The sequence below is a fragment of the Rhinolophus ferrumequinum genome, chromosome 6 (assembly GCF_004115265.2).
Source record: "Rhinolophus ferrumequinum isolate MPI-CBG mRhiFer1 chromosome 6, mRhiFer1_v1.p, whole genome shotgun sequence".
Taxonomy (NCBI): domain Eukaryota; kingdom Metazoa; phylum Chordata; class Mammalia; order Chiroptera; family Rhinolophidae; genus Rhinolophus; species Rhinolophus ferrumequinum.
In genome coordinates, this window is record NC_046289.1 from 29,002,234 (window position 1) to 29,019,429 (window position 17,196).

General features: G+C 44.5%; 1 protein-coding gene across 2 annotated transcripts in view; it reads left to right on the forward strand.

Moving 5' to 3' along the window:
- The window catches only part of ZFYVE26 (zinc finger FYVE-type containing 26), a 59,007-nt gene extending 47,614 nt beyond the window's left edge, over positions 1-11,393 (forward strand). Inside the window, exons 36-42 of one of the 2 annotated variants that reach the window (XM_033107934.1) lie at positions 3,138-3,335; positions 4,034-4,233; positions 5,728-5,869; positions 6,166-6,225; positions 7,879-8,061; positions 8,657-8,701; positions 11,000-11,203. In XM_033107934.1, coding sequence (XP_032963825.1) covers positions 3,138-3,335; positions 4,034-4,233; positions 5,728-5,869; positions 6,166-6,225; positions 7,879-8,061; positions 8,657-8,701; positions 11,000-11,203 — 1,032 coding nt within the window. Of the gene's footprint in view, positions 1-3,137; positions 3,336-4,033; positions 4,234-5,727; positions 5,870-6,165; positions 6,226-7,878; positions 8,062-8,656; positions 8,702-10,999 lie in introns of both variants that reach the window. The other variant, XM_033107935.1, reaches the window with a different exon arrangement.
- Positions 11,394-17,196: the final 5,803 nt, after the last annotated feature.

Below are 17,196 nucleotides of genomic sequence, written 5' to 3' on the forward strand. Positions count from 1 at the left end.
CTTGTAGAATTGCTGCAAGTGAAATCAATAGTTCACAATGTCATAATAACCATAGCCATACAGAACAGCGAAAGGGAAATGTTTTCACTGCTGCTTTAGCTACTAATTGTGCCTTAGCTACTCACCACGTCTCAAGGATAGTGTGAAAGTTATATTATTGGGAGTTTAATTGCTAACTTTTATTTTTCCTCAGTTTCCAAATGAGTTTTGAGGTAAACCTGCTTCTCCCAAGCACAAATTGAGAATGGAAATCATCCAGTCCTGTTTATTCTAACTAATGACTAGTCTAGAAAGTTAAGCTGCTTATTTACTTATCTTATAAGCTGATGACAGCATTACCCCTGTTTTACATTTGTCAGAGCTAGAATAGAAGCCTTTTTGTCTCCTGTAATCACAATTACACTTCAACTGAAATATCTTGCCTTAATTCTCAAGCAGGTAGGGAGCAACAGAAAAAAAGAGGAAGAAGAAAAAGAAAAAAAAATGATGAAAACTATGACAATGCCTAGAGCATGGAATATGTTGTGTTTCTAGTGTATTCCCTATCCTTTCACCCCTTTACCTAGCACTCCACCCCAGAGTGAGCTTTCTAGAACATAAATAAGTGCTATTTATGGTATTCATCATTCATGCTATTTCCCTCTTTAAAAGGCATTCAGTGGCTCCCCGTGAAGTCCAAAGGCCGTAGCATGCATGCAGGATCCACCAGGATCAGGCTCCTTTATTTTTCCAGTTTATTTTCACCACAAATCCTACTTATACCCCACCTTCCAGATTTATCAAATTACTTAAATTTCCCAATTTTAATGTGCTTTCTTACCTCCATGAGTCTGCATGTGCTATTTTCCCTACGTAGAATGCCCTGCCCCTCCTTGTTTTCTTGGAAAACTCTTTGTATTCTTTCAGACACCCTTTATTGAGTTTTCACAGAACATGCAAGCAACATTAATCACCTCTACCTGTATACCACCATTATACCTAGGACATAGTCTGTTGCTGCATTTATCCCACTGGATTGCAACTATTTGTTTATGGTTTTGTCTTCCCATCTGGACTGAGAAGGCCTATATTTTACTAATCTGTGTCTTCAAGCACCTGACCTAGTGCCAGTTGTGAATGAATGAGTGGATAGCTGAATGGATGAAATGGAAGTTCGTAAGAAAGCCACCTTTCCTATGGAGCTGATGCCCCTGCTTCTTAAAGTCTGGCCTGCGACATCTAGGTTAGGTCTAGGTTCTCAGTTAGGGACAGCCAGGATCAGGAAAGGAGCACCCACCCACTGTGGAGGTTCTCAAAGCTCAGATCCTCTCCACTTCCAAACAGCTCGTGCCCAGTGGTACTAGGCTGGCATGGCTCTACTATCACGAGTTTATAGCCACCCTTTACTCTCCATTAGTTACTCCTAATCTAAAAGCGAAATGCCAAAATGGTTTTCTTTCCTATGACGATGGAATAGGGGTTTATAACTTAAGGTCTCAGAACCTCAGATGAGCGTCAGCAGTAAGGCAATTAATATATGTGTGCACTTTCCTAAGGACTTCCATGATGTTTATCATTTAGTCATTCATCTAAGAAATATTTATTAAATAGCCAAGGACTATTCTAGACATTAAAGATACAGCAGTGAAAAAAACAGACAAAAATATCTGCCCTCATAAAACTTACGTTACAGTAGGGAGAGACACAATAAACCAGGTAAATAAAATATGTAGCGTAGGTAGTGAATATAATAAAAATAAAGCGGGGTCAGGGACACGGGTGGCTTGTGCACTTTTCGATAGGATACCCAGGGAAGATGATATCGGAGTAAAGGCCTAATGGAGGCAGTAGTGAGCCCTGCAGACTGTGGACGAAGCACAGTCCAGGCAGAGAGAGTAGCGAGTGCAAAAGTTCAGGGTGGCGAGAGCCAAGTGAGCTGGGGACAGGGAGTAGCAGATGAGGTCGGAAAGGTAACGGGCCAGATCATACAGGGAGGGCCTGGTAAGCATTGTGAGGCCTTGGGCTTTGTGCTGACTGAGGGCGAGAACCATGGGAGGATTCTGAGCAGAGGAGTAATGTGACGTCTTACAGAATTACTCGGGTTGAATTGGTGGCATTAGGATAAAAGAGGCAGGAATGGAAAACGGGAGACATCAGAGGAAGCGATTGCAATAATCCAAGCAAGTGGTGATGATGTCTTGGGCCAGGGTGGTACAGTGAAGGTGGTGAGAAGGAGTCAGACATACAGGTGCTGTATGTGTTTTGCTAGCAGAACCAGTAGAATTTGCTGATGAACGTGATGTTGGGGTGTGAAGGAGAGAGAGATGACTGAGGTTTTTGACCTGAACAGCTAGAAGAATGAAATTGCCGTCTGAGAATGGGAAGACTGCAGAAAGAGCATATTTAGTAGGAACAATCACGAGCACAGTTTTAGATGTAGCAGGTTTACTAGGTACCCGAAAGGACATGTTGGATAGGCAATTGGAGATAGAGTTGGATATACAGTTCTGGAATTTGGAAGGAATGGTCAGGCTAGAAATAGGGATTTAGGCATAGTCAGCAAATAGATACTATTTAAAGCAAGGAGTCTACATGAAATCACCAAAAGAGTGATTATAGATAGAAGAGAGAACAGGTTCCTCCTAAGGCCTGGAGAGATTAGGAGAATCAGCAAAGGAGATTGCAAAGCAGTAGCTAGAGAAGGAAAATAAAACCTGCAGAGGGTGGCATCCTGGAGCCAAATAAAATATTTCAAGGAGGAGGAAGCCATTGGCTGTATCAAAAGCTATTGATAGATCAGGTGGAAAACAAGAACCGATTATTAACTTTTAGATTTAATACTATAGAGATCATTGGTGACCTAAGGGACAGTTTCAATGGGGTTGTGGGTGTGAAAGCTAGATAAGAGTGGGTTCAAGAGAAAAATCACAGGACATAAATAGGAAACAATGAGCGTAGATAACTCTGCCAAGGATCTTTCTATAAAGGGAAGGAGAGAGTGGAGCAGTCACAAGAGTGGGATTTTCAAAGGCACCTGTGACACGCAAAAGTTTAAGAAACACCACTCTAGGAGGATGCTGAAGGAAATTCAGACTGGATCCCAGACAGTGTGAGACCCAGGCTCAAGACTTCTGACTTTCTGCTTTATCCTGCTCTAGGAGAGTCCTCCAGAAGTCTTCATAGAAGGCATTTTCCAGCCAAGCTATAAAAGTGGAAAGCTACACGTTTTGGAAAACTTGCTAGAATCCATCGATCCAAGCTTGGAGAGCTGGGGAGAATACTTGCTTGCTGCCTGCCAACATTTACAGAAGAAGAACTACTACCACATTCTGTATGAGCTGCAGCAGTTTATGAAGGTAAGCGCAGCCCTAGCCTGCCTTCAGTCTCTGTCGCTGACGCCCTACCACGTATAAGATGAGGAAACAAAGACTTGTCATTCTTCCCCTGGCCTTGCGATGTGGCTAATGCTAGAGCAAATCCATGTTGCTATGTAGCATTGTTAAGGAATATGAGGATCTCCATCCTCATCCTAAAGAGGCAAACTGAATCTTGTCAGTAATGGCATTCTTCAGAATTCAAGAAATGTAAAGGTAAAGGGGTAGGTGGTAGTTTCAAGATAAACGTGAGTCATGAATGCAGAATTCAGAAGGACTGATGGAGAAATAGGTGTTTTTAGAAAAGATGCATGAAGGGAGAGGGAACGAATTTCTTCCAGTCTGTCTGAGGGTTGCCAGTACTAAATTCGCAGAGAAATGGAATTACGTATTCAGTGCCAAATAAGAGGGAAGACAAGTGGAACAGAGAATAACAAGTATCCTTTCTAAGATCTCTTCTGTGGTAGAGTAATGTCCTACCCAGGAGCTTAGCCAGTCAGTTCACTGTAGGATCTATTGGGCCTGGGAGTGTCTGATTCAAAGTCGCACTAGAGCTGGTGATGTGAATGGGTGCTGGCAACGCTGCTCATGGGTGGGAATCAGATCAGAATTCCCCTCACACACCCACCCTCCGATATCCCTGACCTCCTTTGACCTAAACTTTAGTTTGTCTCTTCTAGGACCAAGTCCGGGCTGCCATGACCTGTATTCGGTTCTTCAGTCACAAAGCAAAAACATATACGGAACTGGGAGAGAAGCTCTCATGGCTGCTTAAGGCCAAAGACCACCTGAAGACCTACCTCCAGGAAACGTCCCGCAGCTCTAAAAGGAAGAAAACCGCCTTCTTCCGAAAGAAGATGACTGCAGCTGATGTGTCAAGGTAGCTCGGGGTTCAGGGAACAAGTAGGGCGGTGCCGAAAGGCTAGAACTAAGTGTCTGTTGGTGATGAAGCTGCCCTTGCCCACACCTAAACCCTTAGGGGATGGGGGAGAGGAGGGCGGAGGGGGCAGGGAACCACACATCTAAAAGGAATTTTTCCTTTTTACTCGGCCATAAAAAAGGATGAAATCTTATCATTTGTGACAACATGGATGGACCTAGAGGATATTATGCTGAGCGAAATAAGTCAGAAATAAGACGGAGAAAGACAAATGCCATATGATCTCATTTACATGTGGAATCTAAAGAACAGAATAAACAAACAAACAAAACAGAAACAGACTCATACAGAGAACAAACTGATGGTTGCCAGATGGGAAGGGGGTCGGGGGACTGGGTGAAAAAGGTGAAGGGATTAAGAAGTACAAATTGGGATTTATAGATGATGTAATACAGAATTGTACACCTGAAATCTATGTAATTTTACTAACAATTGTCACCCCAATAAATTTAAAAAAAAAAAAGAAGTACAAATTGGCAGTTACAAATTAGTCACAGAGATGTAAAAGTACAGCATAGGGAATATAGTCAATACATTGTAAACACTATGTATAGTGCCAGATGGGTACTAGACTAGTCAGGTGGATCATTTCATAAAGTATATAAATGTCTAACCACTAGGCTATACACCTAAAACTACTATAAAATAATGGTGATTGTCAAGTGTAATTGAAAAATGAAAAAGTGTTTTGAACACTCAATCAATAAATAAATAAGGGATTATTCCACAACAGTGTCTCGTGCAAGGTTGGAAAGCCTGCAGAGGAGCTAGTAGGGGAAGAGCAGAGTGGGGGGAGATTGGAATCCCATGTTACAATTACACTAAACTGCGCATCCCGTACAGAAGAGGTCCTGTGTGATGTGGCCCCTGCCTGTGTCTCCATCTCATCTCCCAGCCACTCTCTTCTTCTTGGCTGAGCGTTGGTCACAGTGGCTTCCCAGGGTTCCTCAACACACCAAGTCTTTCCCTTCTCGCAGCCTTTATGCTCACTGCTCCCTCTGCTTAGAGCACAACATCTAAAGTAAATGCCCCCCCACTAACATTTTATTGCCTTCATAGACCCCGTCGCTAGACATGTATGTGTTTGCTCCTTGTTCACCTCTCCTCCGCCTATGAACTCGGAGCGCAGGGTGCATGTGTCTCTTGACCTCTACTGTTAGCAGCACATAGATGCTCTGTAAAAAGTGATTCAAGGCCTGGATCTCAACCAGTTCCACAAAGCCCTGAACTATTGTGAGTCTATACAGGGCACTAAGCCACCCATTTTTGTCTTGTCATAACTGCTCAGTAGGTATTTTGATCTCTTTTCTTTCCACATCATTTCTTCTGCCTTTTCCATTGCCATCTTATTATGATTCCTCAGTCACCCAGCCCTAGTTTTGTCATTCCTGAAGCCCTTCATGAGATTAGACCGTACATCTCCTGTCACCATAGGCACATGAACACACTTCAGCTGCAGATGGAAGTGACTAGATTCTTACATCGGTGTGAAAGTGCTGGGACCTCGCAAATCACCACCTTGCCTCTGCCAACCCTATTTGGAAACAACCACATGAAAATGGATGTTGCCTGCAAGGTATGTATGATGTTTCAGACCTCTGGCAGGCTGTTCTTCTCTTTCAGAACCCTTACCACAGTTGTAATCATCTAGTTATTATTTCAGCTATTTGTTTGATGGCTGCCTGCCCACTAGAATGTTAGCCACAGAAGGCTAGAGAGCAAGTCCATTTTGATAACCCTTCTATCCCTAGTGCCTGGCACTTAGTAGAGTTTCAACAAATATTTGTTGAATTGATGGGGGCCCTCATTTTTAGTTAAGGGGCTACTCCATTAATTATTGCTTCACTATGCACATTTCCCTCTCCTTTTCAGGTCATGCTTGGAGGGAAAAATGTAGAAGATGGTTTTGGAATTGCATTCCGTGTTCTGCAGGTACAACTTGAATTGCTCTAGATTATGCTGAGGGCCTTAGCACCTGATCACAGTCCCGTGAGAGATTATTCTTCAGAACATTTTTTTTTTTTTAAAGATTTTAGTGGGGAAGGGGAACAGGACTTTATTGGGGAACAATGTGTACTTCTAGGACTTTTTTTCCAAGTCAAGTTGTTGTCCTTTCAGTCTTAGTTGTGGAGGGCACAGCTCAGCTCCAGGTCCAGTTGCCATTGCTAGTTGCAGGGGGCGCTGCCCACCATCCCTTGCGGGAGTCGAACCGGTAACCTTGTGGTTGAGAGGACACGCTCCAACCAACTGAGCCATCCGGGAGCTTTGCAGGGGGTGCTGCCCACCATCCCTTGCGGGACTCGAGGAATTGAACTGGCAACCTTGCGGTTGAGAGCCCACTGGCCCATGTGGAGGAATCAAACCGGCAGCCTTTGGAGTTAGGAGCACGGAGCTCTAACCACCTGAGCCACCAGGCCGGCCCCTTCAGAACATTTTTATCCTAAGAAAAGCAGACTTACATGTACCTCAAGGATGAAATAAAGGAGGTGGCTGTTACACAACTGTGTGAAATTCAAGACTCCAAGCCACTTTGCCAAAAGCCAAGTAACCGATGACAGTTCACCAAAAGCTATCACCTAAATACCTGAAACCAGGTTTAGGACAGTTGCTCACAACTGTTTCCCTGCAGAGCCTCTGCGTACCCTTACAGGAGAGCGTGGCTAGGGGAGGCGGCCAACTGGGGGGAGGCGGTTTCTGTTGGGCAGGAGGGGCCCCTGGCAGCAAGGGCTGCCCCTCCACCCTCCGTCTGCCCTGAGCTAGCTCGAGGAGTACATTTTCTGTTGCTTTGATAAGAGGATGCAGGTGTGGCTATGGCACTGGAGCAGAGGCTAGAGAAGGGTGCTGAAACCACGAGGAGCAGTTTCTCCAGACCACCCCCCTCCACACAGTTACACACACACCCCCTGAGGACCGTCACTCCAGGCAGCCAGGGTCTTACACTTAAGCATTATGGTGTCTCAAGGCTTCACGAACAATCAGTGGCTTCACGAACAATCCATCAGATGTATGTCTTCCACCCATTTTCAGTGGTGGACAAAGCTCTCCACACACAGATACCTCTGATGGTCAGGCTGAGCAGCAGCTCCTTCCAGACCCTGTGGCAAGGAGTGTCCAAGACCAGACTTAAAGTGTTTACCTGGTAGTTGCCAGCAAATCAGTATTTGGTGAATTGGTCTATTTCCAAAAACTAAGGCACCTCTTACCAGAGCACCAAGTATCCAGGGCAGAAAATACCAGCCCCAACATCCACTTCTCAAGAAAAAATTTGGCTTGTTAGAGAATGAATTAGTCTTGGGAATTTGATTAGAAAATTTTCAGAAAGTGACACAGCAGCCAAGTGAGATGCACCAGTTTAGATATTCAGGTTACGATTTTTATGGTTGCTTCCTAAGTGTCTGCCTAACTCCACAAGAGGAACTTTTTGCTTGCTTTTTTATTTATTTGTTACATGTGCGTTTTCTATTGTGACTACAATAAATGTGGCTTATCTACACCAAGCACAGTGGGAGCGTTTTGAATGTTGCCTCCCTCCCCGCCGTGAATGACCCCGCCACCCTAAGCCCATCATTCCATGTTCCGTTCTAGGATTTCCAGCTGGATGCTGCCGCAACCTACTGCAGAGCTGCTCGGCAGTTGGTGGAAAGGGAGAAATACAGTGAGGTCCGGCAACTGCTCAAATGTGTCAGTGAGTCAGGCATGGCAGCCAAAAGTGACGGGGACACCATCCTCCTCAACTGCTTGGAAGCGTTTAAGAGAATTCCACCCCAGGTGCGCTCACTCCCATACCTCTTGGCTCTTCCCCTGTTTTGGTGCCTTCACATACCCCTCTTTATTTTCCTGTTCACCGTAATGCACCTGAAACTCTGTCCGATTCCTTCACCTTTCTGACCCCTTTGTAATGATGGCCTCACTCCGATCAAATCTTCTCTGGAAAGAAACTTCATGCTGACCACCGCTACACCCAGAACGTGGCCCTCACTCTGTTTCTAATGTTCTTTGCACCTGGAAGGCCTATGACGAAGAGAGTTGAGCTTCTCCCTGTGACTGGAGAGAAGGTCAAGGTGGGCCTGCAGATGGCCTTTGAAGCACGTGGTCCGTGAAATTGTCCCCCAGTGGCATCTTTGGGGGTGGCAGAGCCACATCCATTTGTGAGGGCCAAGTGGGAGCAGTTCCTTCTCCAGTCCCTGAGTTTAGTGTTACCATTGGCTTCCCTTTGGTGCTCTTATAGCAGGAGTTGAGTTTAAAAAGCAGGGTTGGGCAGGCATCCCCGCTGGAGTCAGAATAGGCGGAAACTGGATTGGGCCCAGCTCCCAGCCGGGGACTCTTCTTCCTCTCACGACTGCCGTGTCTCTGTTCTGCACAGGAGCTGGAGGGCCTGATCCAGGCGATACACAGTGATGACAACAAGGTAAGCAGAATTGCCTTCTCATCTTTATCCCTTGCTTCCCACGATGGTACCCTTCCACGGTATCTGAGCCTCTTTGCTGTCCACTGGTGGAGCTGGGAGCAGATAGGGGTATAGAAGGGAGGAATCGATGGGGAGCACGTGACTATTGCCCACAGGAGCCTTTACCTTCCCATTTCTTTATCCCCAAGTCAAACATGTCCTAGGCTGATCTTAACTCTCCATTCTCTAGGGAAGTCTTCTCGCAGAGTCCTAGGAAATCCCTCACTTCTGTCTGCAGGTGGCTGAATGGGGTTCTCAGAGTGGGCAGGCATTTCTTTATTCTGGAGGGAGAAAAGTACCCTCTGCAGTAAGAAAAAACCCCACCCAACCCTTGGGCAACAAATGCCTATGGTGCTCATTCTCTGGAACAGGCTTTTCTCCTGCAGCCTGTGAGCTCTTCCTGTTTAGTAAGAAATTGGTGAACCTTTGCTTCACGTTGCCTTTGCACAGACTGCAGCCAGAATGAAAGTATTCCCAGTTGCTCCTCTTTCTGGCTAACCACAAGATCTGTCCACCTGCCATCCAGAAGAAGGCCCATAGGACAGGCCTGGAGAAACCCAGCCATACTGCGCTGGCCACTCGCCGTGGCATGACCCAGCAGCTGAGTCGCTCCATAACAAAACGAGTGTCAGGCAAACGGATTCTTACACAACCACAGAGCTGCTCCCATGCCAATATTGCTAATCCCTGGAGTAGATTTTCAGGGCATTTTTTTTATTTGAGGTTAGAGAGAACATGTTCTTAACGTTGCTTCATTTATTTCTGCAACATCCTGATGAGATCCTATGGAAAGGATGGAATTCTGACATCCTGAAATGTGGAGAATTACTTTTCTAGAATCAAAATGAGAACCTGACAGCCAGGCCAGTCACCCAGCTTCCCTGATTCCCGGACTACGGTCCTTTTCCAAGCCTTCAGTGAGCCTCCCACTCAACGGGACAGGGGCTTTGTCCCTGGAGAAGACATGCACTAAAATCTAAACAGTTGTTATTACTTTTATGGGTTTTTTTTTTTCTTTCAGCAGCTGTACTTAAGTGATCTCAGGCCACAAAATCTTGCCAAAAACCAGCTTCATTCAGCATCCATTCCAGCCTTTCTGGCAAGTGCCCTCCTTCTCTTGGTAGGAATTCTACCTGCCAGCTTGTGTTATATATTTAACACACATAGGTGCTAAGTGGAGCTGAAGGCCCGGGGTGAGAGCTAATACCCAAACAATAGGACTTGATCACTTTAGTGAGCTCAGAAGATGCCAGACATCTTCCAGTTATCCGAGATTATCTGTAATTGAGCTAAGGAAACAAAGACCGTAGTGACCAAAACAAAAAAGAATCTGGAGCATTGAAACATAAAGAGAGGAGTCTCCTCCAATCACGAGGAGGGTTTGTCACAGCAGAAAGGCAGCTGCTAGAGGAAGCTCTGAGGCAGCTTATAGGGGCCTTACTGTTGGCTGGCCTGGAACCCTGGCCAATCAGGGTTCCCAACCAGGGAAGAATGGGGTTCTCGTCTCCATCAAGCTGGGGATTCTTGAGATGAAGGGTGTCCAGAGCGTAGGAGAGACACCCCCGTACACAAAACTGAGCCACCTCTGAACTAAACAACAGAAGTTAGACCTTTTCTAATTATGTGTATATGTTTTCTTCCCCAAAGTTCCTGTTAAAAAATTTTAAATTCAGCAGGTTGAAAACAGGAAAATCAAGAAGTGGCATCTGTGCGCCCATTGTAGGGGACAGGGATAATGGTTCATTCATGCATGCATTCATTCATTCACTGGATGCATCCTTACTGAACAGGCCCTGTGCGAGGCACCAGGAATACGAGGGTAATAGACAAAGCAGACACTGTTCCTGCCGTCGTGGAGCTTAAAGTCTAGTCAAGGAGACAGACATCAATCCAATCATCACCCAAATAACTAAAATTGCAACTTGGGGACAGTGAAGCCAGGAGGAAGCTGGAGAGTGCAGGAGAGAGAGGAGGAGGGCCTCCAGGGGAACGGAGGGAGGCCAGACTCTGCTCTCCTGCTTGCCTTATTCTCTTTGAAATTCTTCTTTGTGGTAACTTTTTACAATATAAAATAACCCAGTGCAATAGCCTAGCGTCCAGAATATTTAAAGAGTTGCTATAATGTAATAACAGGCAAGAACCCAATGATTGATTTGGTGGTGAGAAGTGATAGCTCCCTGAGCTCTGACGCAGCGCTGCGAGTTTGCTGGTGATTCATCGGTGATGTTTCCCCTCCGCTGTGTCTCATACCCATTCCAGGTTCAGGCCTACCTGACATGTTGCAAACTACGGTCTGCCTACCTGATTGCCGTGAAGCAAGAACACTCACGGGCCACGGCCCTCGTCCAGCAGGTGCAGCAGGCCGCCGAGAGCAGCGGGGACGCTGTAGTGCAAGACATCTGCACCCAGTGGCTTCTGACAAGCCGCACCCGGGGTGCCCACAGCTCGGGCTCCAGGAAGTAACCAGGGACAGCCGGGCCTGCGAACTGTGAGCCAGGCGTGATGGAGATGCCCTCCACCTCTTTCCTCCTGTGCAGTGAGACTTCCCCGGCTCTGCCCAGGTTGGAAAGAGCTCAACTGGACCCTACTTGCCATCTTGGGCAGGGATAGGACCTTTCACACAAGTGCCAGGTTTCTGTAAAGTCGTGGAATCGGTGTGTATTTGTCTGGAGCTGGCCGGTTCTTTCTACCTCAGAGTGAGTGAGTATGTATGCACGTTCCTGTGCACTCATGTTTACACACAGGCATTTCTGAACAAATGAAACTCTTCTCCCACTGAAAAGAGGCACTTTATTTTAGACTTCTGCCAGTCTAAAAACCTTCCCTGCGTTTTGGTTCTTAACCCGCGTCAAACCTGTTTGTACACAGTCCCCTCTGTGTGGAGACGTTCCAGTAGCTCCTCGTGACTACACGGGTTTTACAGAGAATTACAGAGCAGCACCAAAAGGATTGCCTCTTTTCCCTTTCTTCCCTTTCCAAAATTCAGAGATGGCTTTGGGGCAAGGGCTACCTGTCGAATAAAACTGCTCCCAGCGTCTCCTCTCACAAGCACAGGACTTACCCTGAGTCTTTGGATGGTAATCTGAGCAGAAGGTACTGTGGTGCTGGCCTCTGAAAGCTGCAGCTGCACATACAAGTGATTGGGTCTGGAACCCCAGCCACAGGCAGGAGGGGCACCACTGAATTCATCCAGCAGAGAGACAAAGGCAAGCATCTCCAAACAGGAATGCAGGAGGGTTGCTTACAAGTGCAGAGGACAGCACTGACTTTTATGAATATCCCTGCTGCAAAGTGACAGAATGTGGCTCTCTCTTTGAGAGTCTAAGGAGAAAAATGGTAGCCAGGATCCTAGGATGAGGGGCTAGACAGTGCCTATTTGCATTACATTCCTATTCGTGCCCTTTAAGTTGGTTAGGAAACCACTTCCTCTTCTCTCCTGCTTCTCTTCAGGACCAATGGATGGATATACAGAGACCCAGGGTCAGGGAGAAGGCAGTGCACTTCTTGTCTTAACAGAGGGAGCTGAGGGTCTGCTTTGGAAGTAGGCCTGCAGACAAGAGTCAGACAAGGGGACAATGACTAGGTCCCATCCAGTTGATGAAACTAGATGAAGTGCTCCTTTAATATGCACTGGCTTGTCTTCCCACCAGAGATATGACAATGTTTAGAGAAGGTCTGTCATGCTCAGCAACTTGGATTTCCAAATGAAGGGCCTAAGAAAAGCTCTGCAGCTCTGAGCCTCCCAACAGCCAGAGCTCAGTCTTGATCTTACATTTGCTGCTGAAACAAACAGGAACTACAAGCTGAAGTCAGTATCTCTGGTGCTTAGAACCCTGTGGATTTCCTTCTGAGCCAGGTTTTTTGATAGTAAAATAAACAAGTCTAACAGGCATCTGTAAGATTCAAAGTTTTGGTCCTCTTAGAGAGTGGAAAGACTGCGAAGAAAATACTAGATCTCTTTTGGGGGAAGTTTGACAAGTGGCTTTTCCTTCTTTAAGTCATAAAATATATCTGTTTCCAAGGAAATGTCATTCCCTGGCGTCTGCTTGCCTTTCTAAATCTGCCCTTTTTGCACTGAACATAAGCACTTTATAAGAATGGTTTGCAAATCTTGCAGGCCTTAATTTGGGATGTCAAACTAGATTTTCCTGACTTTTTCCTCTAACTAGTTGAGCTATAAAATAGGCAACCATTGACTAGACTGACATACGATGAGGCTACAGGCTTTTGAGCATCATGCTGTGGTCTCCACCAAAAAAAGAAGAAAAAGAAAAACTAATAAACACGTTGAAGGGTTGAATGTTTTACTATAAGCGGCCACAATAAAGTCTGTCCTACCAGTTTCTTGGCTTCTTGAGTTCTTTGTGCTGTCTTGCTCTTACCCTTCCCTTCCTTTTTGCTTCGTGTCCTGTATGGAGAGGAAAAGAAAGATCAGATGGCCTTCTCTAAATGAGTCCCATCATAACTAATGACTTTATCTCAAGTTTCCTATATGTTACAAACTGTTAGTGTCTTTGCTATCACCAGAAGACTTCTTTTGCTTCAGTTGGGGTAGTAGGTGGAGACCAGTGATACATGCATCAGATACAGAAGGTAAGAGAAAAGTCCCTCCCATCGTTCTCCCCTCTGCCCAGTCCCCTCCCAGAGGCCACCAGTGTCACCAGTTTCTAATGTGTAGTTCCAGAGCTATGTTATGCATAAACAGCAGTCATGACTAAAGTATACCCTGGTGAAGATACGCCATATTTATTTAACCAGTCTCTATTGATGGACGTGTTAGGTTGTTGCCCATCATTTGCCACTACAAATTATGTTACAGTGCGTTATGTTGTCCAGAATACCCCGGGTCAGAGGAGATGTGCATTTGGTAAGTATTGCCAGTTGCCTTCCAAGGAGGTCACAGCAAATAGATGTCTCACCAGCAGTGTAGGACAGTGCCTGCTTGCCCATACCCTTATCTCAATGGTTATCAAACTTTGTAGGTCTTTGCCAATCCAAAGAATGAGAAATGGTGCTCTGAAATATTTTTAAAGCTGTTTGTCTTTTTTAAAATTCTGTATGTCTTTTTAATATCAACCAAATTGTGAATCTTTGAAACCAAGTGTAGGGTCTTTGGGGAAGGTAGGACTCAGACTCAAACTTAGCTTAAGTTGTTTTCTTGCCAGCATGTGTTTGCAGTATGATACTTGAGCTGTGGAGAATAACATTGCTGCAATCATCTCCTTTCCCCAGAAACATGATCATAAAAAAGAACCAGTCAGAATACAATAACTGAAATAAAGAATACATTAGAGGGAATCAAAAGTAGACTAGATGAAGCAGAATCAGCAATTTGGAAGATAAGATATCAGAAAACACCCAATCAGAACAGCCAACAGAAAAAAGAATCCAAAAAATGAGGATAGTTCAGGGGCCTCTGGGACAACATCAAATCTACCAACATTCACATCATAGGGGTACCAGAAGGAGAAGAGAGAGAGAAAGGAATTGAAAACCTATTTGAAGAAATAATGACTGAAAATTTCCCTAACCTAGAGAAGGAAATAGACATAAAAGTCCAGGAAGCGCAGAGAGTCCCAAACAAGATGAATCAAAAGAGGCCCACACCAAGTCACATCGTAATTAAAATGCCAAAGGTTAAAGACAAGAGAGAATCTTAAAGCAGCAAGAAAAAAAGCAGTTAATTATCTATGAAAGATCTCCCCTAAGACTGTCAGCTGATTTCTCAACAGAAACCTTGCAGGCCAGAAGGGATTGGCACGAAATATTTAAAGTGATAAAAAGCAAGGACCTATAACCAAGATTACTCTACCAGCAAAGTTATCATTCAGAATCAAAGAACAGATATAAAGAGCTTCCCAGACAAGAAAAAGGTAATGGAGTTCATCACCACCAAACCAGTGTTACAAGAAGTTAAAGAAACTACTTTAAGAAGAAGAAGAAAATAAGGTAAAAAATATGAATAATAAAATGGTAATAACTACATACCTATCAATAATTACTTTAAGTGTAAATGTATTAAATGTCCCAATCAAAAGACATACGGTGGCCCAATGGATAACAAAACAAGACACTTACATGTGTGTATGCTGCCTGCAAGAGACATACTTCAGATTGAAAGACACACTAACTGAAAATAAAAGGATGGAAAAAAATATTTCATGCAAATAGAAACAAACAAACGAAAAAAGCTGGGGTAGCAATATTTATACCACACAAAATAGACTTTAAAACAAAGGTTATAACAAGAGACAAAGAAGTACCCAGCAATCCCACTCTGGGTATTTATCTGAAGAAACCCAAAACACTAATTCAAAAAGACATATGCATCCCTATGTTCAATGCAGCATTATTTACAATAGCCAAGATATGGAAGCAACCCAAGTGTCCATCAATGGTCCAATGGATAAAAAAGAGGTGATACACATATACAATGGACTATTCCTCAGCCATAAAAAAGAATGAAAATTTGCCATGTGCAACTATATGGATGGACCTAGGGGGTATTATCCTAAGTGAAAAAAATCAGACAGAGAAAGGTAAATACCATATCATTTCACTTATATATAGAATCTAAAAAAACAAAATAAATGAACAAACAAAACAGAAGCAAACTTAGAGATACAGACAAAATTTTGGTGGTTGCCAGGTGGGGAGGGGTGTTGGGAGGGAAGTTTGGCAAAGGGGAAGGGATTAAGAAGTACAAATTGCCAGTTATAAAAACAGTCATGGGGATGTAAAGTACAGCATAGGGAATATAGTCAATAATATTGTTATAATTATGTATGGTGTCAGATGGATGCTAGACTTGTTTGGATGATCACTTCGTAAGTTATGTAAATATCTAATCATAAAAATATCTGTGTTGTACACCTGAAACTAATACATTGAATGTCAACTGAAATTGAAAAATAATTATACAAAACAAAAATTTAGATAGTCTCAGTCAAGTCAAAGGGAAAGATTTTCCTCATCTGTGCTAGGCTAGCTAAGGGTCTCAGAGCCTAACAGAAGCCAGGAATAGTGAAGGCAGTGGGAACTGGAGCAGCTACAGAAGCCCCTAGGAGCAGAGAAGTCTAGAATGACTGTAATTCCCTGATCCCTTCTCATCCAAGTTCTTGCCTCCTAAGGGGCAGTCTGCCAGGCAGGAAGCCATATCATAGCACAAATAGACTGGTGTCATGGGAAAATCTAAGGATCAGAGAAGGGAAGGTTGAATAGTGACTCAGCCACCCAATTCCCACTGTCATTTATGCTGGGCAAAGGCATTTCTTTCCTGTGCTTGGTTGTGAACTTGGGGCAAGTCTCTTCTGGAAACATGACCAGAGGCCAAGGCTGGCACTTGTTCCTTGCCCAGGCTGAGCCGATTAGACAACAGAGGCAAGATGAAGCCCGAGCCACGAAATGATTCTGAAGGAGTAGTGCTGAGGGAGGCTGTCTCCTGAGGGCACCTGAAGGCCACCAGAAATGACAGTCTGGAATCTGAACAACGAGAACCACTATTGTTTAATATTCTGAAAATGCCAAAAACGTGTAAAGTCAATACCCACAATTTATTTATTTATTTGTTTGTTTGCATTCTTTGCCACTCAGCTCTCACTCATTTAGTGTCATTACTGTTAGGTATAAATGTGTCCAACAATTAAAGATAACAGAAAATTTCAGACTTTCTCTGACCAAATAATATTGCACACATTTCTTTAAATGAGGCTAGGAGTTGTTACAAGTAAGCTTTCCCAACCCTGAGCTACTTTGATCTGGCTGAGCTGTGCCATTTGCCAGTGAAGGCAAGAAATGACACGTGCTTCAAGTAGAGTTGTTCTTCAGGAAGGAAGGGGATCAACAGTATGGAAGTTATGATTAGGGAAGTAGAATTGGATCAATTTTCCAGGAACCAGGGTTAAGTGATAATTCAGGGAATGGCCCCCCCAAAAAAAATGGCGCCCCAAAAAAACTCAAGGGGAAGAATTACTCCACCAAACACCCTGACCTTAATGTCAGCCCTCAGCACCGAAAGTTCCTAACGCCATTAGTCTGTCAGGGAGCAAAGCCCTTCCCTCTTGGGTGTCAGATTCTCACTCACGTTGCTTTCCTCCGAGCATTTACAGACCCTCAGGATCCTACAGCTCCTGTCTTGGCCAGGACTCCAGGCCCTGCTCCCGTGCTGCTCCCCAGCCTCTACAGACTGAGGCTATCACGCCCCTGTCCCCAGCAATGAGCCCCCAAGGTCTGTGAGTCTTAGAGAATATGCAAAGAGATTTTTTTCAGATTTCAGATATTTGACCTAAATCAAGAATAGGATGACCTTTTTAGTAAGCCAATTGTACTAGCAAGTAGTCTGGCCAACATGAAAACTGATAAAATGTAATAGCCCAAAGGGTTCCAAGCACACGTAACATGAGGATTCCGTGTATTTTAAGGAACAATCTTTTGAATGTGTTAGCATTCTGTTCTCT